The sequence below is a fragment of the Rana temporaria genome, chromosome 2 (assembly GCF_905171775.1).
Source record: "Rana temporaria chromosome 2, aRanTem1.1, whole genome shotgun sequence".
Taxonomy (NCBI): domain Eukaryota; kingdom Metazoa; phylum Chordata; class Amphibia; order Anura; family Ranidae; genus Rana; species Rana temporaria.
Window position 1 is genome coordinate 246724941 of NC_053490.1, and position 26112 is coordinate 246751052.

A 26112-nucleotide genomic window follows, 5' to 3' on the forward strand; every position below is an offset into this window, starting at 1 on the left:
ACACTGTAAACTGGTTCTGAGCAAAATGCTTATCCAACGCATACCACTACTATTTAAAATCACCATACCTCTGGCTACCTTCTGCCAGAAATAGCATATCCAAGTTTATAACTATTGGTTTTTAACTTGTATCTTAAAACATTGCTTTCTGATTAGCATTGTAACAATTTTCAAAACTGCATAACACAAATCATGTTACCACTTACAGTTAAGCTTAACCCCATCCATCTCTTTAGTTTTAAAGACAGCAGGAAAGAACCTATTATAATGAAATACATATAGAATTGTAGATCCAGTTTTTCTGTATAATACCATATAAAGCATGTTCATATTAATGAAAAATAAATCATATTTCACATTTGGGGTTAAATGTATAAATAAAAACATTTTTTTTTACTATAGATGATATCATTTACCTGAATGAATTTTTTTTGAAATATAGACATTAATATTGCTTTAGCTTTGTCTGGGCACAGTCCCTTAGGTTTGGTTATGCTTGTTGTGTACCATGAGCAAGCGGTTTTCTGCCATAGCAGTACCATAATTTTTGCTTCTCAAAATGAGGATAGCGTTTCCAAGGGTCTTCACCAAAAGTGTCTTTCCCTCAAAAGTTAGAGAACCAGTCTCTTGCACAGGGGGTACGAGGGGTAAAAAGTATTAGGGTTGAGTATGTAAAATGTATCTTCCCATAGTAATAGGCTAAATTTAAAAAAACATTGAAAAAAAAAGCTATCTAGTACTAGGGTCACAAGCAAGACCCAAACTTTGGTACTTCACAGATAGTATGAGGCTTCTAGGAAAACATTCACTGTGATGCCTTTCCACAAACCATATTTTTGCTTAGTGTTTTCTTAGTGGAATATGTAATTATGCTTTAAACCAGTGGTCTCTAAAGTGGTCACATCGGAGGGCCGGATGTGACCCTTTGCTTGCTTTTATCTGGCTTTTGGGGTACTTTTCCTCCCACTGATGCAAGACACTATTCCTCCCACTGACATCTACAATGGGGTATAATTCCTGTTAATAATATAAAAAACAGAGCACTATTTCTCACATTGACACCAAAGATGAGGCACTATTCCGCCCACTGATACAGATGATGGGGCACTAGCACTAAAACAATATTTTCTACTTTCTGTTATAAAACATATCCAATAAAAAATAAAAAATAAAAAGTAAAATTTCTTTGTAAATTTAGGCCATCATTTATTCTGCTACATATCTTTGGTAAAAAAAAATAAAAAAAATATGAATATGTTTATATTAGTTGATTTGTGTAAAAGTTACAGCATCTACAAACTATAGTATACATATATATATACTTGAATTTACGCAGCTATAGATGCTATACTGTAATAGCGGTGATCAGCGACTTATAGGGGGTTATTTACAAAAGGCAAATCCACTTTGCACTAAAAGTGCAAAGTGCACTTGAAATTGCACTGAAAGTGCATTTGGAAGTGCAGTCGCTGTAAATCTGAGGTGTAGATCTGAAATGAGGGGAAGCTCTGCTGATTTTATTTTCCAATAATGTGCAAGTTAAAATGCTGTTTTTTATTTTCCCTGCATGTCCCCCTTGGATCTACAGCAACTGCACTTCCAAGTACATATTCAGTGCAATTTCAAGTGCACTTTGCACTTGTAGTGCAAAGTGGATTTGCCTTTCGTAAATAAACCCCATAGTGTGACTGTGGGTGGCGGGCAATCTGACAATCAGAGAAAATATCTGGGAATGTCACTAACTGACACTGACATCGCTAGTGACACTAATGCCGCATACACACGATCATTTTTCAGCATGAAAAAAACCTTGTTTTTAAAAAAATTCATTTAAAATGATTGTGTGTGGGCTTCCGAAAAACGACACTTTTTTTTTCCGAACATGCTGCATATTTTAACAACGTTTTAAACTATGTCATTTTTCGTGTTGTAAAAAATGATCGTGTGTGGGCTAAAACAACGTTAAAAACCTGCGCATGTTCAGAAGCAAGTTATGAGACGGGAGCGCTCGTTCTGGTAAAACTACCATTCGTAATGGAATAAGCACATTCATCATGCTGTAACAGACAGAAAGGCATGAATCGTCTTTTACTAATACAGAATCAGCTAAAGCAGCCCCAAGGGTGGCATCATCCACATGGAACTTTCACTTTACTTTGCCATCGTACGTGTTGTACGTCACAGCGCTTTGCTAGAGCATTTTTTAAAAACGATGGTGTGTGGGCAACGTCGTTTTAATGATGAAGTTGGAAAAACATTGTTTTTTTTTTTATTTGTCGAAAAACTTCTTTTTTTTTCATGCCGAAAAATGATCGTGTGTACGCGGCATTATACAGTTATCGGTGATAATACTGTACATTGACACTGTACTAATGACACTGGCTGGGAAGGGGTTAACATCTAGGGACAATCAAGGGGTTACATGAGAAGTACATCCAAACTTTGTTTGGCTGTTCTTCTTGCCTGTGGATCACAGGAGTGCAGTGCGCTGTTTGCTAATGTAACAGAGCCAGTCCACAGAGCTGTGACACTGGGGTCGGGATCTGCCCACATGCGTGGAGAAAATCAATGGGTCTGGTGGACCCAATTGGTTTGCTGCAAAAGTTATAGCGTTTACAAAATAGGGTATAGCTTTATGTCATTTTTATTAATATTTTTATTTTTACTAGTAATAGAGGCGAGCAGCGATTTTTTTCATGACTGCGACAATATGGTGGACACATCGGACACTATTGACACATTTTTGGGATATTGTCATTTTCACAGCGAAAAGTGCTAAAAAAATGCACTGATTACTGTGAAAATGACACTGGCAGTGAAGAGGTTAACCACTAGGAGGCGCTAAAGGGGTTAAGTGTGTCCTATTGTGTGCTTCTTACTGTACGGGGGCGTGGCTGGACGTGTGACATCACTGATCATCATTCCCTATGACAGGGAACAGACGATCAGTGACAAGCCACAGAGAAGAATGGGGAAGGTTTGTTTACACTCACCTCTCCCTGTTCTTCAGCTCCTGTGACCCAATCGCAGGACATCGATGGCGGCGCGGTCACGGAGCTTCGGACTGACTCGCGAGCATGCTGCCGGCGGGGCGCGAGCGACCCACAGCTGGGCACTTAAAGGGCAACGTACCTGTACATGCTTGTGCCTAGCCGTGCCATTCTGCCGATGTATATCAGCGTTAAAGAAGACTATATATTGTTTTAAAATATTTTTGTGTATATTTTATATCATGTTAATGCATATTTGTATTACGGGGTCAAATTCAGTAACAGTGAAGAAGCAGTAGAAGAAAAAAAAGACTGTCTTTTTAAATTGTCTCTATGTACAATATCTCTACTAAACTCCAACATCAAAATGCAGTACTGTATATCTGTGCGCAGTCAGCCAGTCATTTAAATGTTTGAAGAAAAGGAAATTTACCCCTATGGGCTTTGTGTTGCAGCAAGGTATAAATGATATACAAGTTTAGTAAAAAAAGTATACATTTTATTGGAATAAATAAAATTATCAAAAAGAGCCCCAAAAAATAGGACTCAGGATATGAGCTTTGACAGAAAAAATCAATCAAAAACAGTACAATCAATCACAAAATGGTAACAAATACAAATTGGAACAGTACTGTATACCTGTGAGCACTATGGGCGAGAAAGCCCCTACGCGTTTCGACCTTAGTAGTAGCGGTCTTCTTCAGGGGACAATAATTTTTAACGCAGCCATAGGTTCTATAAAAAGAGTACATGCAAGTAAATAAATAAATAATATAAACAAACATAAGGAGGACACGTCCACCCACACATAAATGTAGAAAGAAGGGTGCAAGTAGTCCTCCGACATAGATATAATAAACAATGATGTAAAGAATATATATATGCCACTTACTAAGACACATGTCGTAGAGCAGACCGGGATCGGACACTGAGCCACACCATCAAGAAGCAAACCTGGGTTAGGGGACCGGCAGGGAGGGGGTGGGAAAGGCCCCGGGGTCAGTTGAAAAAATACTCCAAGGGGAAACACAAGGGAAAGCCACTTCTAGGCCTACGAGAGGTAACAACCTGCGTGTCATGACTGCACCATGGGGTAGGCAGAGGAGGCCGGGGAGGGGGAGAGGAAAAGGAGGACAGGGGGGGCACCAATCGGGTCTGCGGGTCCCGCGGTGCAGTCACGGAGCTTCGGACTGGCTCGCGCGACCCATGGCTGGGCACTTAAAGGGCAACGTACCTGTACGTGCTTGTGCCCAGCCGTGCCATTCTGCCGACATATATCAGCGTTAAAGAAGACTATAAGACTATATATTGTTTTGAAATATTTTAGTGTATGTTTTATATCATGTTATTGCATATTTGTATTACGAGGTCAAATTCAGTAACAGTGAAGAAGCAGTAGAAGAAAAAAAAAGGCTGTCTTTTTAAATTGTCTCTATGTACAATATCTCTACTAAACTCCAACATCAAAATGCAGTACTGTATATCTTTGCGCAGTCAGCCAGTCATTTAAATGTATCCTAGTAAGCGTGAAAATTTAAGATACTATCAATAACTAAAGTGTAATGGATTCTTTTACACCTGATTCCCAAAACTATTAAAGTTCAACAGAGATTAAATCATAGTTTAAAAAGTCTTCTACTCCTTCTGCTGCATATAAATTGTTTTTCTTGTTGCACAGCTGACAGACAGGAAAATAAATATGACCTAGTAATCCTCTTTCAAAATGGACTGATACATTTGAATGAAATTGTTTGACTTGAAAGATCAAAGAGAGATGGAGCTTGAATATTTTAAAATGCTACTAGGTTTTCTTTCTCTTGCAGTTTTATACAATGATAACAATGTGGTACAAAAGAAGAATAAAAAAAGCATAAAAATCAACATATTTTTATTCAACAAAAGATAAATGAAAATAGTATATTAAAGGGGAAATTAAGAAAGCTGGTTTTCCCTTTGCATAACCCCTCTATGTACTAACAATTAATGAGCGTTCAAGGTTTTCCCTGAAAGCTGCAAGACTACTCTGCCATCTGATTTTGAGATTTGGTAATGTGATGTGACCCTAAATTAAAGGTTTAAAGTTTAATGCTGGGTTCAAATATACGCGGGCTGGTTTTTGTGCAGAGTCCAGGTGCGGGTTCCATTCAGCGATTCATGTGCGTTTTGCAGTCCGGTTCAGGTGCAATTTAAAGCGGTGGTTCACCCTTATTAACATGTTTTTAGCATAAAATGAGGCATAGTAGCGCGAGCTACAGTATGCCTGTCTTTATTTTTTTATCCCAGTACTCACAGTGTAATCGTAGACACAAGATTCCGACTCCCCGCTGGGAATGGGCATTCCTATGGAGAGGAAAGGTGATTGACGGCCGGCTCTGGCACGTCACGCTCCCCGAAGACAGCCGGAACAGGTCTCGGCTCTTCACGGCGCTATACGGCGCCTGCGCCGTGAAGCGCCAAGTCCTATTTCGGGTATTTCCGGAGAAGCGTGACGTGCCAGAGCCGGCCGTCAATCATGCTGCCTCTCCATAGGAACGCCCATTCCCCGAGGGGGGTCGGAATCTTGTCTCTACGATTACACAGTGAGTACCGGACTAAAAAAATAAAGACAGGCATACTGTAGCTCGCGCTACTATGCCTCATGTTATGCTAGAAGAAAAAAAAAATGTTTTTTTTATTAATAGGGTGAACCCCCGCTTTAAGTGTCAAATTCACGCCTGAACAGACTGAAAAATGTACAGAACCCTTTTCTTTCATTTGCAACACAACCGGCCCACAAATTTGTGACTATTGAAAGCTGGTCTGGTTCACATATGCCTATATGTGATCGGAGCCTTAAAGGGGTTGTAAAGGTTCATTTTTTATTTTCTAAATAGGTTCCTTTAAGCTAGTGCATTGTTGGTTCACTTACCTTTTCCTTCAATTTCCCTTATAAATGTTTTTTTTTCTTTGTTTTCTTTGTCTGATTTTCTCACTTCCTGTTTCTCCTCAGAAAGCTGTTCAGTAAGCTGTTCTGATTGACTTTCCACCGCTCAGATGATGGTGGGAAGCTTACTGAGGAGAAACAGGAAGTGAGAATTCAGACAAAGAAAAAAAAACATTTAGAAGGGAAATCGAAGGAAAAGGTTAGTGAACCAACAATGCACTAGCTTAAATTAACCAATTGAGAAAATAAAAAACGAACTTTTACAACCCCTTTAAGGTTTATAGTAGGTAGGAACATTCTATGTAACTACATAAAAGGAAACAAAATTGGGGATTTTCAAATTTTCTTAGTAAACTCTAGGCATGAACATTTTTTTTATTAAAATATTCCATTACTCTTTCGCCATTTTGAAACAATTTTTTTTATATCAATTTAGGAATAACATACATATATATATCTCAGTATGAGTATACATACAAGTTATATCAATACATCAAGGACAAAGCTATATTAGCATGATTGTATGCATACAAAATACAGTAGGACATATTCAATAATCAGAGCCAATATACTAAGTTAATCAAAATCTGTAAAAAGGTAGATTCTGATTGGTTGCAGTAGAAAGTGAATTTAGTGCAAAGCTCCTTGTAATTTTTTAGTTAAATATGCTGAGAGTGTATGGAGGCTCTAGAGGAGAGCAGATGAATGCAAATGGAAATGTAAATGTATATGTAAATGTATATGTATGGTTTTATATTTTGTATGGAATATTTTCAAAAAAATTAATACAGAGATTTATAAGAGAAATATGCTGACATGTACAGGTTAGTCAAATATTCATATAGACAGCCATATGTGCAAGAGAATAATAGTAAATTAAATATCAGTGCGTAAAGACTGCAGCTTCCTTAGATCAATGGACCCATCTTTATTTTTATGCATATAGTATTTTAACTTGTCATCTGAACATATCGTTTTATATGATCATTTCTTATCTTTGAGGCATTGTTTTCCTTGATCATACTTCTGCAAATCATTACATTTGTTTACTTGTTTGCAAATGCAGTTTCCTTCTGTTTCCCATCATGTTCTAGACACTAGGGGCCAGATCCACATAGAAATAGATTGGTGCAGCGTATCAGAGATACGCTACGCCGCCGTACCTTACCTGGCGTTCTTTCAAATACTCAAAGATTTTGCGCCGTAAGTTACGGCGGCGTAGTGTATTTCTGGCGGCGGAATTCAAATCGGCGATTAGGGGGCGTGTTTCATTTAAATGAAGCGCGTCCCCGCGCCGAATGAACGGCGCATGCTCCGTTTCTAAATTTCCCGCCGTGCATTGCGCTAAATGACGTTGCAACGACGTCATTTTTTAACTTAGACGTGAATTACGTTCATCCCGATTCATGGACGACTTACGCAAAAAAAAAAATTCGAATTTCGACGTGGAAACGACGACCATACTTAACATGACAAGTCTAACTATACGCCGCAAAATAGCAGCTTTAACTATAAGCCGGAAAAAGCCGACTAGAGACAACGTAAGAGAATGCGACGGCCGCGCATATGTTCGTGGATCGTCGGAAATAGCTAATTTGCATACCCGAATCGGGAAACGACGTGAACGCCACCCAGCGGACGCCAAAGTATTGCATCTTAGATCCGAAGGCGTACGAGGACGTACACCTATCGGATCTAACCCAGATGCCGTTGTATCTTGGTTTGAGGATTCAAACTAAAGATACGACGCGGGTAATTTGAAAGTACACCGGCGTATCAGTAGATACGCCGGCGTACTCTGTCTGTGGATCTGGCCCTAGATTCTTACATCTGTGAAAAGTCTTTGGTAATGTCTAGACTGAATGCTAGTTTTTTTTTAAATATTTGGAAAACCATCCCTAATGCCCCATACACACAATCGGAATTTCAGATGGAAAAAGTCAGATGGACTTTTTCCATCAGATTTTCCGATCGTGTGTAGCCCCATCTGAGTTTTTTCATCAGAAATTCCGATGAATTCGGACTTTAGATATAGAACATGTTCTATATTTTTCATATGGAATTCCGTCGGAATTCTGATGTGATTTGGCCGGGCAAAAGCCAGATCGTGTGTACGTGGCATTACTTACTTTGACCCAGTTTTCCGGATGAATTTCCTATAAATATGATCTTGCATTTAGTTCAAGAGAGGTTGTGCGTTATTAACATTACTATAGGTTTCAACTTACATCTGTACCAAATATAATGCCTCGTGTGGCATACTGAAGACTTGTCGCATACCATGGTTATTTCAAGTTATAGTCATGTCATTGCTATAATGTTACAATATTTATTGCTTGTGACAGCTTCTCTCCTACTCAGAGATCAGGTAGACAAAAATAATAAATTAAATAATTCTGTAATGCTAGTTTTTGAGCTCAAACACCATTCATAATAAAGCTATTCTGAAATTCGTTTTTTTCTTCGGTAATGTATAATTATTGCCAAACTACTTAAAATGTTATATGGGATATTAGATATTTTCTTTGTATTCTGCTCTTTACTTTAGATTCTTCTGTTGAGTACACGTGATTTATTTTGTATTTGTATTATACCGACTTAGTTTTGCAGGAGCTCTGCCACTTCCCTTCAGATCTCAACCACTGACCATGCAGGTACTTCATCTGGTGTCTCATAATGTGGTTAGGTGACATGGCTAAATGCAGTCCTTTACAAATAAAAAAATACAATTAATAATTATCCCCTTAGTGTCAGCTGCCATCGGCGCTTTAAGGGGTTTGCTATGACCGAAGGCAGGGCAGGGCTTATGGCCACATGATTGGATGCCATGGTGGTCACATGATCAGAAAAGTCCTGATTGGAAACAGCCATCGGGAACTTTCCGTGAGCCGCCGTTCACTGTGCTGGGAGCACGCAAGGCGCACGCTCTCGGCACAGCACTGTTGGCAGTAATGTACTCGGCACCAAAGCCCGGCTGCCGAGAGACCACATATTTTCTTGTGCTCGGCGTGAAGAGGTTATTCACTCTGTCCAGCCACCTCATGCTTACCCAGTATAACCTCTAATTGTCCCCATCAATGTTGTCTGTGCAGTACAGGAAAAGAGGTGCTGTGTTAATGTACATTTGAAAGAAAACAAACACATATACAGTAAACACAGTAATACAGTAATCATATAGATCCTCTTGGTATATTATCTAAGATAATTTACCAAGAGGATCTGTGTTTACTGTATATGTATTTGTTTTCTTTCAACTGCACATTCATTGTGTCATTTTTTTTTTCTATTAGCCATGATCTATGACCATTGGTTACTGAAATACTGCCCTTTTTGCTTTCCTTTGTGACCCAGTTGTCTACAGCATGTCTACTGCCCAGTTGTTGTGTGGGTTGTGGATGTGCCATGTGTAGCTGCACGGAGGTCCAGGGCACTGGTGCTGTTCCATGTTTCCCTGTTAGGTCATGCACCATATGTACCATCCCTCATGTGGCTCAGCCCATTGTGACTGCCAGAAGATCATCTCATGTCTGACCCCCTCACTTGGGGCCAGCAATGAGCGGCTGATTGGCAGAATGCTGCTGCGGGTCATTCACAGTGTGGACAGTTTGTCAGCATTGGGTGTAGGCTCCCTCCCACCAGTGGTGGCACACTTACCCCCTGAAGGCACTGTTCACTCTATGCGGACCCAAACGACCTTCTGGTCCATGTAGTCTACTGACCGACCTAGAGCTTAGCGCATGTGTGCCAGCACATAGGTGCCCGCACCAGACCAGTGACGTCAGACGCCGGCCAGGTGGGAGATCGGTTTTGGCTTAGACATCAGGCACTTGCAGGCCAATCCCTTTATAATTACACTCTGTATTTTCTGGTAAAAAAAAGTGTATGGCGACCAGGGTACTGCCCTAGGAGACATGTATCAATGCAAAAAAAGTGTGCATGGTTGTGTTGCCTTTTCACTGGGTATTTGAACTTTAACTTCAATACACTTCTGTTACTGTAATTTAATGCTGGGTGTTTACTCCAGCTGCACCATGCTACACCTCCCCACAAGGAAAATAGAGGAGTTGTAGTCTTTTTAGAATGTTTTAAATACACCTATGAACAAGTAAAGTGTGGGTATATACACCCACTCTATGTATCCTAGGTACCATTGTCACTGGAGCTAAAAGTAAAAGAAAATCCTAAAATGTGGGCATATTCTATTAAAGGATGTAACCACCCCTAACCCCACTCATACTTTTTGATATTCATTGATACTTTGCCTTTGCTGTGCTCCCCAGTTGCTTTACTATTGTGAACAATATTTGAGAGAAATAGGCCTTTTGTCTAAATAGAAAAAGTCATAGGGCCAAATCCTCAAAAGAGATACGACGGAGTAACTGCTGTTACTCCGTCGTATCCCTGGTCCTAACTATGGAACTGATCCACAGAATCAGTTTCCCATAGTTAGGACGAAGATCCGACATGTGTAATTGAATTACACTGTCGGATCTTAGGATGCAGTACCGCATCCGCCGCTGGGGGCATTTCGCGTTGAAATGCCGCCTCGGGTATGCAAATTAGGACTTACGGAGATCCACAAAGCTTTTCAGCTTCGTTTTTTCTCCGTAAGTTTTATTTTGCAAACGCAAAATTAGGGCTGCTTTCTTGCTAGCGACGCGATTTTTTTTAAATTTTAATTTTTTTTTGCCGCCGTATCTTTTTTTTTACCCGACGCAACTTTATTGTCCCGTCGCAATCCACAAAGCCCGACGTAACGTAATTTCGCGCTATGCACGTCGGGAAAATGACGTCACGAGCATGCGCAGTACGGCCAGCGCGGGAGCGAGCCTCATTTAAATGGGAATCGCCCCCTGGAGAAGAGGAACGCCTTGCGCCGGCCGGATTTAAGTTACACCGCTCAAAATTTCTAGGTAAGTGCTTTGTGGATCGGGCACTTAGTTAGAGATTTTGCGGCGGTGTAACTTAAATGGAAAAAGTTACGTTGCGCCGGGTTTTTGAGGATTAGGCCCATAGATCTTTGAGTTCAGCTCATGATAAATAGGGGCAAACACACAAGTGTTGCATTTATAATTTTGCTCAGTGTATATATTTGACTCATGTGTCTAAAATTTGAGGGAAAGCAAATGAATGTGTCATCAATGTCAGCCAATCAGATTTCAGCTGTCCCTTTTGGAGTGAAAGATGGAGATGGACAGTAGACATTATCTTACTCTTTCTCTACAACATGCAATGCCATCTATTTTGCTTTGCTATAACAAATGTAACCATCTTACATCTTGTATCAATGTTGTAATAATGTCAATAGACGCAGTAAATGATACAAAAGACAAGCTGGAAGCAAAGTGAAAGAAGTGAACTGATAAAAGGCTCACAACTTCCGTTGGATTACTTTAATACAGTGAATTAAACAATTATATCCAGAGATGGCCTCCTGTGGTTTTTCTGATGGCAGGATTAGTATGTGGATTTGAGGGGACACACATTTTTTTCTGCTGTGTAGGTCAAGTGAGAAGTAGTCGCTCAGTGACTAAAAGTCTGCTGTGGGATTAGCCATAATTAGTAGATGGAGAGTGGCAGCCAGCTAATCAACATTGAGTTCTCACACACTTCAGCTGCAGTTAAGAGCTCTGTGGAATGATTGCTGCAGGAGCAGCTGGTGCCTTGAAAATTGAATAAACACACAATAAAAATAGGTTATTGCATTCTAATAGCTATGTACCACTCTATTTTCACCACAAGATTTGATTCCTAACAACCCAAGCACTTATAAAATGTGTGAATTATATCCTGTTTTTCAGCATTCATTTTTCACTAATCAATGCAAAATTGAAATGACACTAACCTCAAAATACTATCATTCTCACACAAATTACAGTTTTATTCTACCTTTCATGCCGGTATATGCAAATTTGGGTGGCTGATTGTCTCTCTTTTTTTTTCTTTTGCATTTTTCACAGTTTGTTCGTTTTTTTTCGCATGGAGAACCTGGGCCCTGTTTTGGGCACAAGGCTTTCATTGGCAAAAAAAAAAAAAAACTGACACTTTCCCTTTAATGTCCATAGCCTCTTACTTATTCTTAGCCTTTGTAGGCTAAATGACTTAAGTTTTCCACCACCTAAACACTTAAAGTATTAACTCAAGCAAATTGTTTTTAGTAGTAGATAGAGTAGGGAAGATTTAAAGAACCCAATTTTTTTATGTAATAAAATTGGCAAACACTCAATATATAACTAGGTTTTTAAACTATGGTGCATATGAAAAGGACTTTTAACAAAACAAAAAATATTAAAGTTCCCATCACAGTTACTAACTGCCCCCCCTCGAAAAATAAAAACAAAAACAAAAAAAGAAACACTGTTTAGCAATTAGAGGTAAAAACTGAGGTTTCAGTTGCACGTGTTTGAAAATATATGTGGAAGCTACAGTGACTTGTCAAGGCCTCTCTAGATAATGTGGTCCCTAAGTCAAATCTATGAGAACCTTCATCTTGGAGCATATATAGAAATGAAAACATAGAGCGTGACTATGCCTATCGGCAACCCATTGCTCTATAACTCTCTTTTTTTAAGAAAAAAAAAGCAATGCCCTCTGGGTAATTTATGTACATTGCAAGTATTTTAGCAAACTATGTAGCAGACATCTACTTTCTTTCTATTTTGAAAGAAATGCTGTTTGTTCCACCAATTCTTTGCAAGACCAGATTTCTGAATGGGAGGACCTGATGCATTTTATTCACCAGGTTCACTGTCAGGGTTCTAAAGTGGAATGTTGCGGTGTCTACATCCCTTTAGAAATAATTATCCCTAAAGAGGCCTTTTATACAGGTTTTCCGATCAGGTCCACCTGTCAGAATTGTCCTCTATGGAGCAGAGGATATCCGCTGGCACCCGCCACCATCTGATCTGATCCTGTTTGCCAAAAACAGAAGGATGGTGGTCCTATTTTCCATCCGATTTCTCCATAGAGAACAGGACTGTGTCCCTGTCCACTCTGCACAGCGGAGCAGACACGTACCTTGGGGAGTATCTTACCAAAATCAAAATTCCTATTTCAGGGGGTGCTTACAGTTTTACTTGTGTTTAAGTGCAGACATCTAATAAAATCAGTGGGCGGGGAATGCTGTTTAGGGATGTTCTGTACACCAACTGTGTACAGAATGCCTCCAGTAGGGATTAGCCTGAACTGGGTTGGGTTCAGTTTGACCAGGGTCTGGCGAACTTCAAAGAAGTTTTGAATGCCCAACCCAAATCCAAATGGAATCAATAGGAGCTGAGCCTGCCAAATTAAAATAATCCCTTTTTGTAGGCTAAAATGCAAAGGGTTATATATAAAAAAAAAAACAGCATGGGAGGTGGGGGGCAAGTACCATCTCATTTTTTTTTTTTAAATAGGTAAGTTTATAACTCTTCTTTTACAGGGCAAATAAAATAGTCTTAGAATGGGGTTATGTGGTTGGGAGTAGATTTAGGCTTAGTTAGAATTTTTTTGTATTTTTTTTTTTTTACGTTTAAAGAAAACTCAAAATAGGATTAAAAAAAATGGATAAACATCAACACAAAACAATTAAACAATTAAAGAAGCAACACACTTATTATGTCTCATAAAATAATGATTACGAGTAAGCTTAGTTAGAATTTGACTGGAATTAAACTTTAAGTTAATTAGACAGGACAGCCTTACTCCATAGATCAATTAAATTCTTTATTTTGCTAACTGGCAGAAATAGGGACAGCCAGCTTTGGAATGAACTACAGTAACACTTTACTTGTGTTGATACGGTGAGGTGCTTGGAAAAAAATTACCAAAATGTTCCCTTCCTGGAGCCTCTTCAGCCCATTTTACACTTGTGTGACTTGTCCTGCCACTTGGGACTGAAAGTCTTACCCATGATTTCCCATGAGTACCATTCATATCTGTGCAACTTCAAGTCGCAGCAACTTCAAAGTAGTCCCTGCACTACTTTGGTCAAACTTTGTTGCGAGTTGAGGTCCATAGAACTCAAGATTACACAGGCATTGCTTCAAGTCGTGTTGAAGTAGCTGCAAAGTTGCGGCAAAGTCATGTCAAAGTCGCACAACTTTCAGGTCGTACAAGTGTAAAAGGGGCCTAAATGTCAGCTCTATTATCCACCTGAATTTATATATATATATTTGTAGTGTGCTTCTTGGGGTGGATAGCAGGAATTAGCTCATTACAAACCAATGAGTCATCACTTCTACTGACAGTAGGCATGAGTCGCAGTAGCAAACGCATAAAAAAAGTGTCAAAAATGCAGCACTGCAGTTACCCTACAAAATGGCACTGGAAATTGGACAAAATCGCTTTGCACTAGAGTGAACCACGTCTAAGTATTAACAAATGTTCTATTTATTACTGTAAAAGGATTTCTCAAAAAAGCAAAGACCACTGTTTGTTAGAAATAGGATTTGAATACAAAAACTGTGAAAAAATAAAATAGGTCTGTATGTATGTAATCATTAATTCAAATTATTATTCTTTGTCTGCCCTTAGCTGAAACCACTACAGAACAACTGCAGAGAGAGTGACAACGAAAGTCAGAACAGAGAATCAAACCCTTCACAGAGAGCCACTTCACATGAACGACTAAGTGATGTAAGTACAACATTTAGGTGTACGTTTATCAAACGGTGATAATTTATCTCATTTCAGTTCTCAGCAGTTCTCAGAAAAAAATCTTCTCCTCTGGCACCCTGTTTATGAAGCTGAGAACATTTGTTCTCAGAATGAGAATAGATGAGAAGTTTTTCCTCTGAGAACACTTGAGATCTGAGTAGAAGAGGGAGGGGCTGCCTGTGATCTCCTCATACACCTGTGTGATTACAGAGCAGCTGAGTTTTTAAAGTGAAACCAAAGTTAAAAAGACTGTGTTATTACATGAAAATAATAAGTGCTTTTTTAACTCAGTTTTTTTACACACATTTTGGCACATTGTTTAAATGTGTGTTTTTAATTGCTAATTTTGGCATTATTTATGCATATTTTGGCATTTTTTTTTAACATGGAGCGATCTACAAACTCCTGAGAACTGCTTCTCTCACTGTAATCTCGTGTGATGTAGCGGGATTACAGTATGAGGAAGTAAAAAATACAAAAGTTGAACACGAATCAGCACACATTATACACCACATATTAATAAAATAATAAAGTTACATTCCTACCAAACAATATACATTAACCTAATTATTAAAATACATTGTTTTTATCAATATTTAAAGCTCATACATGTGCCTATTTAAATGTGAATGGTGTATAGTATATGAACGGAAATCCACATATGTAATGCAGCTATACACCATTCATATAAATGAAAAATACATTTATGATCATTCATTTTATTTATTTTTAATAACGTATACAAATATAAACCCTGTATAACTGTAATAGAACAGTCCATGGGTAAAACCATATTCTAGGGTTTACAATTTTTTTTTACTAATAAATAAAAAAATTATATAAAAATGACTTTAATAATAGCATTTTAATGCAGGTAGAATTTTTTTTATATATATATATATATATATATATATATATATATATATATATATATATATATACATATATATATATATATATATATATATATATATATATATATAATATTGATTTAGATATAAAATATATATAAACAATATTTATTTATATATTTATTTATAAATATAAAAAATATATTATATATATATATATATATATATATATATATATATATATATATATATATATATATATATATATATATATATATATATATAAAAATTCTACCTGCATTAAAATGCTATTATTAAAGTCATTTTTATATAATTTTTTTATTTATTTTATTTTTTTTATTATTTTTTATAATATTGATTTAGATATAAAATATATATAAACAATATTTATTTATATATTTATTTATAAATATAAAAAATATATTTATATATATATATATATATATATATATATATAAATATATATGTGTGTGTGTGCGTATGTATGTATATATATATATATATATATATATATATATATATATATATATATATATATATATATATATATATATATATATATATATATATATATATATATATATATATATGTATGTGTGTGTGTGTGCATATTTTATATATATATATATATATATATATATATATATATATACACACACATCTATATATATCTATAGATATACATAGAAATAAACACACACACACACACATATATATGCTATATGATGATGTATACATATATATATATATGAGCAGGGCCCTCTGATCATTCCTGTATTAAATTGTATTGTAACTATAATGTCTTCCCTGATGTTGTAAAGCGCTGCGTAAACTGTTGGCGCTATATAAATCCTGTATAATAATAATAATATATACACTATAAATTCCTAACTTGATAATTTTGGGGTGTGTAATAAGTGGAGAAGATGTGATCTGACTGTATGGCTGCTTGTGTGTGAAGCATGGAAGTCAAAAGACTTCCTTCTTCCTCCACAATACTCAGCCAGCTTCACGCTTCTCACTCTGATTCTCCACCTCAGAGAAAGTGAGAATTCTGTCACAGATCGCCAGTGAGGTGCTGAGATCACACCTTCATAAACTGTCCGTTTCTGTGACAGTCAGTTACAGATTCTCACTGTGGTGAGATAATCAGTGAAGAACATGTTCTCAACTGATTACCTCAGCTTCATAAACTGTGTATGACCTGAGATCAGCAGTGAGAATCGGGATCACCGCTGATCTCACTTTCATAAAAGGACACCTTATATCATTAAGGCCAAGAAATAAATGCACTAATTAAATCAGATGGCTATGATGTTTATAAAGGAAAGTTGACCTAATGTAAGGCACAGTCGTTGTAGTGACTTATCAAATAATTTTGCTATGTATGCAATGCTGTCACTGTATTTGTATTGACATATTGTTGCTCAGAGTTTTTTGGTTAGTGCACATGGTCAACTGCAGACAAAGAACAAACTCTGATATAACTAAGCACAAAGACACCAGCACTCCTGTGTTATTAGTTTCAGTGACAGTGTTACATTAGTTGGAATACTCAATGTATATGGGCCTTGCAGGAGCTCTTCTTCAAGGTGACATAGCAACACATTGTCAGTATGTCTACTTGAGGAATGGACCCTATGAGGACAAGAAACATTGGCTATTTTGATTAATGTGACACTGTTTTGAAAATAAAAAGAGTGGAATGAATAACACACCAGGGCTGATAAAATGTTTCTATTTGAATCTTGCACCATCCACTGCACTTACTCAAGTCACCACTTTGGTTGAACATTGCTCTAACATGAACTGCATCATTTTCTTGAACCTGAACAATGCTCTTATCAACAGGGATCTCTCTCTCTGAGCTGTGCTGTTGATTACATTATTGGTTTTGGGGGGGGGGGGGTAAGACCGCTGGAGAGTCCCTAGCGAAATAACAAATGCCCCCCAAATCATCCTCTTGCCCAGCATCTTAAAGTGTAAGTAAACCCAGATTATAAAAAAAAAATCTCTCATTACATACTACTGTATAACAGAGTGTGCATACTCACAAAGCCACTAAAACATTTGTTTTGTGTTGAGTAAAATGTTCCCTGTGGATCCTGCCTTCAGCTGTCCCTCCCATCTTCTCACATATTGCAGGTTGAGATTGTATAGACAAGCTGATGTCATCTCTTTATTGCCTTATTTCCTTTTCTGTGCAGCCCACATGAATATAGAGACACAACTGTAGGCATATACACAGTGGTACATAACATTCTCCTCCTCTCCTCCCCTCCTCCTCCATGTCCTCCTAATCCTATGAGGCAGTATGCTGATTGATTACATTCACTAAACAATCTTAGTTTTAATATAAATTAAAGAGGTTGTAAACCTCCATTTTCAAGTTGTACCTACAGGTAAGCCTATAATAACCTGCACGTTTAGGAGACATTTATTTTGTACTACGCCGATGATGTCATCGACGCATGTGCTGTGAAGAAATGGCCCTTCTTCAATAGCAACTGCTGTGACTGGCGGCTCCCACGTGCATGCGAGGGAGTGACGTCACGTGACTCTGGCCAGTTTCAGAGCCAGGGCGAACATGGATGCGGCCTCCAGCGGGGACAGTGCAGGCTTTGTTTGCAGGTAAGTGTCACATAATGTGCTAATATGCGATGTATACTAGCACATTATGCTTTTACTTTGCAGGTACTGTACCTCTTATGTTCTCCCTGAAACACACACTACAGTACATGGCCTCATAGAGTAGATACTGGTGTAAAAGCAGCAGGAGAATAAGAGAGGGAATAGGCAACATACAGAAGAAGAAGGATACTAGGAAGAGGAGAGCTGGGATGCTGGCATTAAGGAGGAAGAGGAAATGGGGCAGGCCTCAGGGGAACATGTCCTCCTTTCCAAACTCCAGAAATTGTACATACAGTGTGTGGAGTGAGATTGGGAAGGACTGGAAGGTGTATACTCCTGCAGTCAGTGTTTGGTACATTGGGTCTTTTTTTCTCAAATGTCTGGTATTTAGGTCATCAAGGAGAGGTACCACTATTGAGTGCCAACCCTATTAGAGCCCACAGTTTAAATGGCTAATCTACTGGCACTATCACAAAGGAGCACATAATTAAGCAACTCAAAGGTGCTGCATAAAAACCACTTTCCCACATTTTCTCATGGTGACAGGAAAGAAGGGGGAGTGAGGGTAACAGTTGCCTCAGCATCCCATTTCAGAGTTTTTTGAAGCACACACACACACACACACACACACACACAGGCAGATCTTTAACCACATGACCTATGACTACATTGGGTCCAGAGTTGATGTGAACACTCTCTTAAATGAACTGTTGCGCAGGGCCAGGCTGGGAATAAAAACCAGCCCTGGAAAACATTTCATACCAGCCCCACAGCATTATTATACCAGCGTAACAGCATAGCGTCATTATTTTCTTGTTCATGAAAGTGAAAACCATACATTTTAAAGCACATTTGAAGAATGTATTATATATTGATAAGACAGATATGAAAGCACATAGGGCTTTATATATATAAAAGCAAATTCCAGTTAAATGTGGTAAAAGGGGTCAATCATCATTGGTGCTGTCACTGACCTCCTTTCAGGTGCACCATGCAGGGCTCAGTCAGTCGGCTCCAGCTCGGTGGCTCTGGTTTTATCCTATATAGTCTCCTCTCCACAGTCCACACACATTTGACTTCTCCCATGACCCCCATCCCGGCGGTGCCCCCACTCTTGACTCTTGGGGAGAACAGGGGTGGAGAGCACTGGGGGGGGGAACAGGGGTGGAGAGCACTGGGGGAAGAACAGGGGTGGAGAGCACTGTGGGGGAGAACAGGGGTGGAGAGCACTGGGGGGGGAGAACAGGGGGTGGAGAGCACTAGGGGGGAACAGGGGTAGAGAGCACTGGGGGGGGCAGTGGTGGAGAGCACTGGGTGGGGAGAACAGGGGTGGAGAGCACTGGGGGGAGGAAGAACAGGGGTGGAGAACACTGGGGGGAGATCACTGGGGGGGGGTTCAAGGAGAACTGGATAGGAGGAGAGGCAGGGTGGCTGCATATAGAGAAAATTAGCTTTCTATATTCCTCCACGCAGCCACAGAATGCTTGATTCTCCTCCTCTCCCTCCTGCAAGCATTCAGCAGCTTTATGGAGGAATATAGAAAGCTCAATTCCTCTTTATGCAGCCCCCTGCCTAATCCGATCCTCCCATAGGCCGAGATGTACGACAGGCATCTCATCTCCTGTGTATAATCACTGTGCTAGCTGGCATGCCTGGGTCTGTGTTTGGTGGTGACGCTGCAACACGGTCCCGGCCCCCTAGACCAGCTTGTGTGATAGGCTGAACACTGATTCTATCTACTATCACATGAGGCGGTCTAGGGGGGACGGGACCGTGCTACATCGTTACCGCCGAACACACAGACCCAGCCAGCTAGCTCAGTGATAAAACACAGGAGCAGGAGAGAGGGGACAGGAAGCACTGCAGCCACGCAACTGAAATCGGCCACAGGACAGGCAGCCTACCGGGAAATCTCCCGATATCCCGGTAGACCAGTCCGGCCCTGCTGTCCAGGTTGGTCTACTGACCGGAGCTCGCTGGAGCTTCTGGCTTGCTCTGTAGCCAGTGTGCTGCCTATTCCCATCTTGAGCTGCAAGTAAAAACAGTCTTAAGCCCTGTACACACGATCGTATATCTGATGGAATCTAATCCGATGGATTTTTTCATCGGATATCCGATGAAGCTGACTTTCATTAGTCTTGCCTACACACCATCAGTCAAAAATCCGATCGTGCCAAAACGCAGTGACGTACAACACTACGACGAGCCGAAAAAAATGAAGTTCAATTCTTCCAAGCATGCGTCGACTTGATTCTGAGCATGCGCGGATTTTTGACCGATGGAGTTCCATACAGATGATCGGATTTTTCTATTGTTTTTTTATCCATAGGAAAAATTTAAAACATGTTCTATTTTTTTACACCAATGGAAATAAAACCGATGGGCCCACACACGATCGGTTTGTCCAATGAAAACAGTCCATCAGCAGACAAACCAATCGTGGGTACGCGGCTTAACAACCTGAGCACGCTTTTGTCCAACCTACAACCCCTCCCATATAATTAATTAGGCACTAAAGACGGGGTAAAGTCTACAGCCATGGGCTACCCATCCCTCTTCAGAGTTTAGCTAAGAAACTCAAAGCATCAAACACCCACCCACTGTCTCCAGTGCCCCATTCCCTCCCCATGCTGGATTTCCTCGACACCATTGCTGCACCTGAGAGGTCATGTTGTCTAGTCTCTTTAGGTCACAGGTTGCTGCCTTATTCATTTGTTTGTGTTAGTTACCACACTCACAGTACGTAGGATATTTGAGTGTGCTATGTGGTGGCTGTCTGGAAGTGAATTCAGCATGCCCAGGTGTTTGTAAATTTAGAGGGATATCTGGATCAGTTCTTCCAACTCAGCTAGATTGACAGTTTTCTCAAATCACTCACTAATGGAAGGGATACATTTCAATCAGCAATATATCCAAACACAAAGCCTGGCCACATTTAGCATATGTATTTCTAGGGACTTGTGATAATGTCAGGCAGAAACTGCTGCGTGGTAAAGAAGGTAAAAGGCAGAGGAATATTCCACCGGGAGTATAAACACCACTGTGACTGTTTAGTTTTACTGTTTTAAATCACAGGACAGAACCACCTTATGTGGATCAATGAGCCTTCCTCTTTTTCACATCTTCAATACAGTCAGGAATTTAATTAGGATATTGTATGGAGCAAGGTTGTAACTAGAAGATAAAGAGGAACCTCTGACTGTAGACTGTTTATTGCATAAAAACATTAAAATTACACTCACATTTGGTGTTGTGTATTAGGGCACATAGCAAGTCCAGGTCTGGTGTGTGGTGAGTCATTCACTCATGGTGCAGGTCATCGGCCGCAAATTTTGTGGGATGCTTAGCCGGCTGCATGGTGAGGAAGGACAGAGAACGAGGGCTGGAAAGCTGGTGAGGTTCAGTATGAGGTGCAGCTTTATCTTCTAGTTACATGTTCTTTGGAGACAGATTCTAGTCTCTACCCGAAGGCTTTCCCTGAAGTGTCAATTCAATCCCCTGTTCTTGTGACTCCATTCTCTGATTGACTCCCTTGTTACTATTTGGTATACAACCTAGGCACTTTTTAACAGATGTTAAATACCCTTAAGGGTCACTCATTTGCACTAAACAACAGTGTGTATCTCTATGGAGCAAGGTTGGCATTCTGTACCACCTTGACCTATGTTTAATGCTGTTCCCTTGAACAATGATAGTCATGGACCTTTTATGGACTCTCTAATTGATGGCAGACTGATGTCACTCAAAGAGATCCCTGTCTAGGTCCTTTTCCCAAGCCTAGCTGGTGTCCATAACAACCAGTAAAAAACATAATTGCTAAAAAGCGGGTTGCCGCTGGCATCCCTAACAACCAGTAAATACCATGGTTGTTAGGGAGCCGGCGGCCACCACGTCCTTAAAAACCATGACACAGCAATAATTTATTATTTTCTTTTAAAAATGTGTGGCTAGACCACACAACATTTATTTATTTATATTGTTTAGTCAATTGACAATAGAGTTCGTTTATGCAGTGTTTACTGTCCAATTTTTACTAGCACTGTAAATATCGCATAAACTGGCAGTGAATTGACCTTTAGAATATTGGAAAATATGTGTCACATCATCCAGTTATCTCATGGGATATTCTTTAGTGAATTAAGCCCTGTATGAGGTGTTGCTGTAGCATCTTTGCAAAGGGTAGGTATGGTATAGTAAAAAAGGTAGGGTGGCATAAAAAAAGGGACAGGATTCCAAAATGGTCAAGGAATGCTGAATTTGAAAGTAGGGCCAGAATAGGAAGGTCTTCATGTTCAAGGCCTCAACAAGTGTGGCTAGGTCCAGAAATCATCACTTGTGAAAGAACTGCTTTGTGCGCATTGAAGCGTAAGCCCATTTAATGTCCAGAATGCGTACATGCCAGGTGGGAAGGCCAGGTTGTACTTGAACAGAATAAGGGGACTGAGTTAAAGCGGTTGTAAGGCTTAATTAAAAAAAAAAAAAAATAACAAACATGTTATACTTACCTCCACTGTGCAGCTTGTTTTCCACAGAGTGGCCCTGATCCTTGTCTCCTGGGGTCCCTTGATGGCTGTCTCAGCTCCTCCCCGCAATAGCTAACCCCCTTCATGGGACGCTCTCTCCCAAGGGGTTAGCTTGGGGGCGTGCTCCCATGATACAGCTGGTGGCTATAGCCGCTGTAAGAGCACTGGTGAACGGAGTGAACCTCAACTGCGGTTAGCAAGGATTTCAATGCACTTCCTTATGTGGCAACTCAGTATTGGCCCCAGGCGTCACTCCTTGCAACAGGAGTTTGGGGGATCTCTACATCATCTTTCTGTCACATAAAGAAAGGCGTTGAGCTACTAAGGATGGACGCATTACAACATGCGACCAGAGCTTAGTGTTTAAAAACATAATATACTTCAAGGTCAATATTCTAATACACCTCTATATGCAAGTGATTATCAGTAAGGGACCCCAGGCATCACTCCTCGCAACAGGTGTTTGGGGGTTCTCTACATCAGTCTTTCTCAACTCCAGTCCTCGGGGCGCACCAACAGGTCTTGTTTTCAGGCTTTCCATTATTGTGCACAGGTGATTTTATCAGTTTCACTGCCTTAGTAATTACCACAGCAGTTTGATCTGAGGGAAATCCTGAAAACATGACCTGTTGGTGCGCCCCGAGGACTGGAGTTGAGAAACACTGCTCTACATCATATCACTTTGAGCATATAGGGATGTATCAGGCCACTAAGGGAGATGCTATGTAATAGCATCAACCCTTAGCATAGTAAAGTTAGAGCGAACATGTTCAAACAATTAGGACAAGGTCTATAAGGGATGTGTACTTGTGTCAAGCTCATAGTAAATAAGAGTTGTAGTAACAATTATTAATTGCGTATAAGAGGCAATATAGCTCAAGTACTTTGAGAATACACGTAGTAATACAGGAGTTATAGTGGCAACTAATAGTTGCGTATGAGAGGCAATATAGCTCAGGTACTTTGAGAGTACATATAGTAATTAGGAGCTGTAGCAACAACTAATAGTTACATATGAAAGGTGAATATAGCTCAGGGTATTTAAGTGTAGATGTCTCTTTAAGGTATTCCGTAGCAAACAGTCCATTAACACAACAGTATATCCTAAATATGTTGATAGTCAGCAGGCATGATAAACAATAGCAATTATATAGATGGAACATAAGTAGCGGATCTTGCTATAGCACTACAAGTGATATAATACAGTGCCTGCCGCCGAGAATGTGTTTTTAGCACGACGGCATCGTGCTGATTCTCGGCGACAGGGTGCCGACATCTCGCACTCACTGGAATAGTAAAGGCACATCCCAGCAAGCGCGTCATAGAAGCGACGGGAGATCCGACTTGGATTCCCGCCAATTATACAAGTGTGCGGAGTTTGGTATGAATCCTGAGGGGGGAAGTCCCCGCCGGATTTTAACTAAAAATCCGGCATGGGTTCCCCCCTCAGGAGCATACCGGGCCCTTAGGTCTGGTATGGGTTGTAAGGAGACCCCCCTACGGCAAAAAAACGGCGTAGGGGGTCCCCCTACAATCCATACCAGACCCGTATCCAAAGCACGCTACCCGGCCGGCCAGGAAAGGAGTGGGGACGAGCGAGCGCCCCCCCCCCCCCCTGAGTCGTACCAGGCTGCATGCCCTCAACATGGGGGGGTTGGGTGCTCTGGGGCAGGGGGGCGCACTGCGCCCCCCCCCACCCCAGAGCACCCTGTCCCCATGTTGATGAGGACAGGGCCCCTTCCCGACAACCCTGGCCGTTGGTTGTCGGGGTATGCGGGCGGGAGGCTTATCAGAATCTGGGAGCCCCCTTTAATAAGGGGCCCCCAGATACCGGCCCCCCACCCTAAGTGAATGAGTATGGGGTACATCGTACCCCTACCCATTCACCTGCAAGAAAAGTGGTATAAACACAAATAAAAAAACACAGGGTATTAAAATATTTTATTAGTCTGCTCCGGAGGCCGCCCCCTGTCTTCTTTAGCTCTTTTCACCGGGGGGGCTTCTTCTTTGACGTCTTCGGGTGGGGGCCGCTCTTCTTCGCCGCTGTCTGGTTCTCTTCCACCGCCGGGGGGGGTCGCTTTTATAAAAGCGCCCACCCCCCGGCGGGTTTCCTCCGACGTCTTCGGCGGGGGTGGTGTGCTTCTCAGGGGGGGCTTCTTCCGCTATCAGGGAGGGTCTTCTCCACTATCCGGGGGGTCTTCTCCACTCTCCGGGGGTCTTCTGCTATGTTCGCCGCTCTCCGCTGTTGACTCGGCGCACCCCGGTTCTTCCTCCCGCTGTCCGGTGCCTTCTCCTTCAGCGCTGAACGTCTTCATCTTCTTCTTCTTCCGGGCTGGGACGTCGTCTTCTTCTTCTCCTGATGTTGACACGCCGGCTCTTCTCGCTGCAATGACAGGTGCGCGGCTTGCATCGGACTTATATAGGCCTCACAGTCCCATCATGCTCCGGTACCTACCCACGTGGGTAGGTATCACATGGGTAGGTACGGAGCATGATGGGACTGTGAGGCCTATATAAGTCCGATGCAAGCCGCGCACCTGTCATTGCAGCGAGAAGAGCCGGCGTGTCAACATCGGGAGAAGAAGAAGACGACGTCACAGCCCGGAAGAAGAAGAAGATGAAGACGTTCAGCGCTGAAGGAGAAGGCACCGGACAGCAAGAGGAAGCACCGGGGTGCGCCGAGTCAACAGCGGAGAGCGGCGAACATAGCAGAAGACCCCTGGAGAGTGGAGAAGACCCCCCGGATAGCGGAGAAGATCCCCCCTGAAAGCGGAAGAAGAAGCCCCCCCTGAGAAGCACACCACCCCCCGCCGAAGACGTTGGAGGAAACCCGCCGGGGGGTGGGCGCTTTTATAAAAGCGACCCCCCCCGGCGGTGGAAGAGAACCAGACGGCGGCGAAGAAGAGCGGCCCCCACCCGAAGACGTCAAAGAAGAAGCCCCCCTGGTGAAAAGAGCTAAAGAAGACAGGGGGCGGCCTCCGGAGCAGACTAATAAAATATTTTAATACCCTGTGTTTTTTTATTTGTGTTTATACCACTTTTCTTGCAGGTGAATGGGTAGGGGTACGATGTACCCCATACTCATTCACTTAGGGTGGGGGGCCGGTATCTGGGGGCCCCCTTATTAAAGGGGGCTCCCAGATTCCGATAAGCCTCCCGCCCGCATACCCCGACAACCAACGGCCAGGGTTGTCGGGAAGGGGCCCTGTCCTCATCAACATGGGGACAGGATGCTCTGGGGTGGGGGGGCCGCAGGGCGCCCCCCTGCCCCAGAGCACCCAACCCCCCCATGTTGAGGGCATGCAGCCTGGTACGGCTCAGGAGGGGGGGCGCTCGCTCGTCCCCACTCCTTTCCTGGCCGGCTGGGTAGCGTGCTTTGGATACGGGTCTGGTATGGATTGTAGGGGACCCCCCTACGCCGTTATTTCGGCGTAGGGGGGTCTCCTTACAACCCATACCAGACCTAAGGGCCCGGTATGCTCCTGAGGGGGGAACCCATGCCAAATTTTTAGATAAAATCCGGCGGGGACTTCCCC

General features: G+C 41.3%; 1 protein-coding gene across 4 annotated transcripts in view; it reads left to right on the forward strand.

Moving 5' to 3' along the window:
* The window catches only part of AUTS2 (activator of transcription and developmental regulator AUTS2), a 1792651-nt gene that overhangs the window by 779402 nt on the left and 987137 nt on the right, over positions 1-26112 (forward strand). For all 4 annotated transcript variants that reach the window (XM_040336745.1, XM_040336744.1, XM_040336743.1 and 1 more), the window contains one exon: positions 14428-14529. In XM_040336745.1, coding sequence (XP_040192679.1) covers positions 14428-14529 — 102 coding nt within the window. The remainder of the gene's footprint in view (positions 1-14427; positions 14530-26112) is intronic.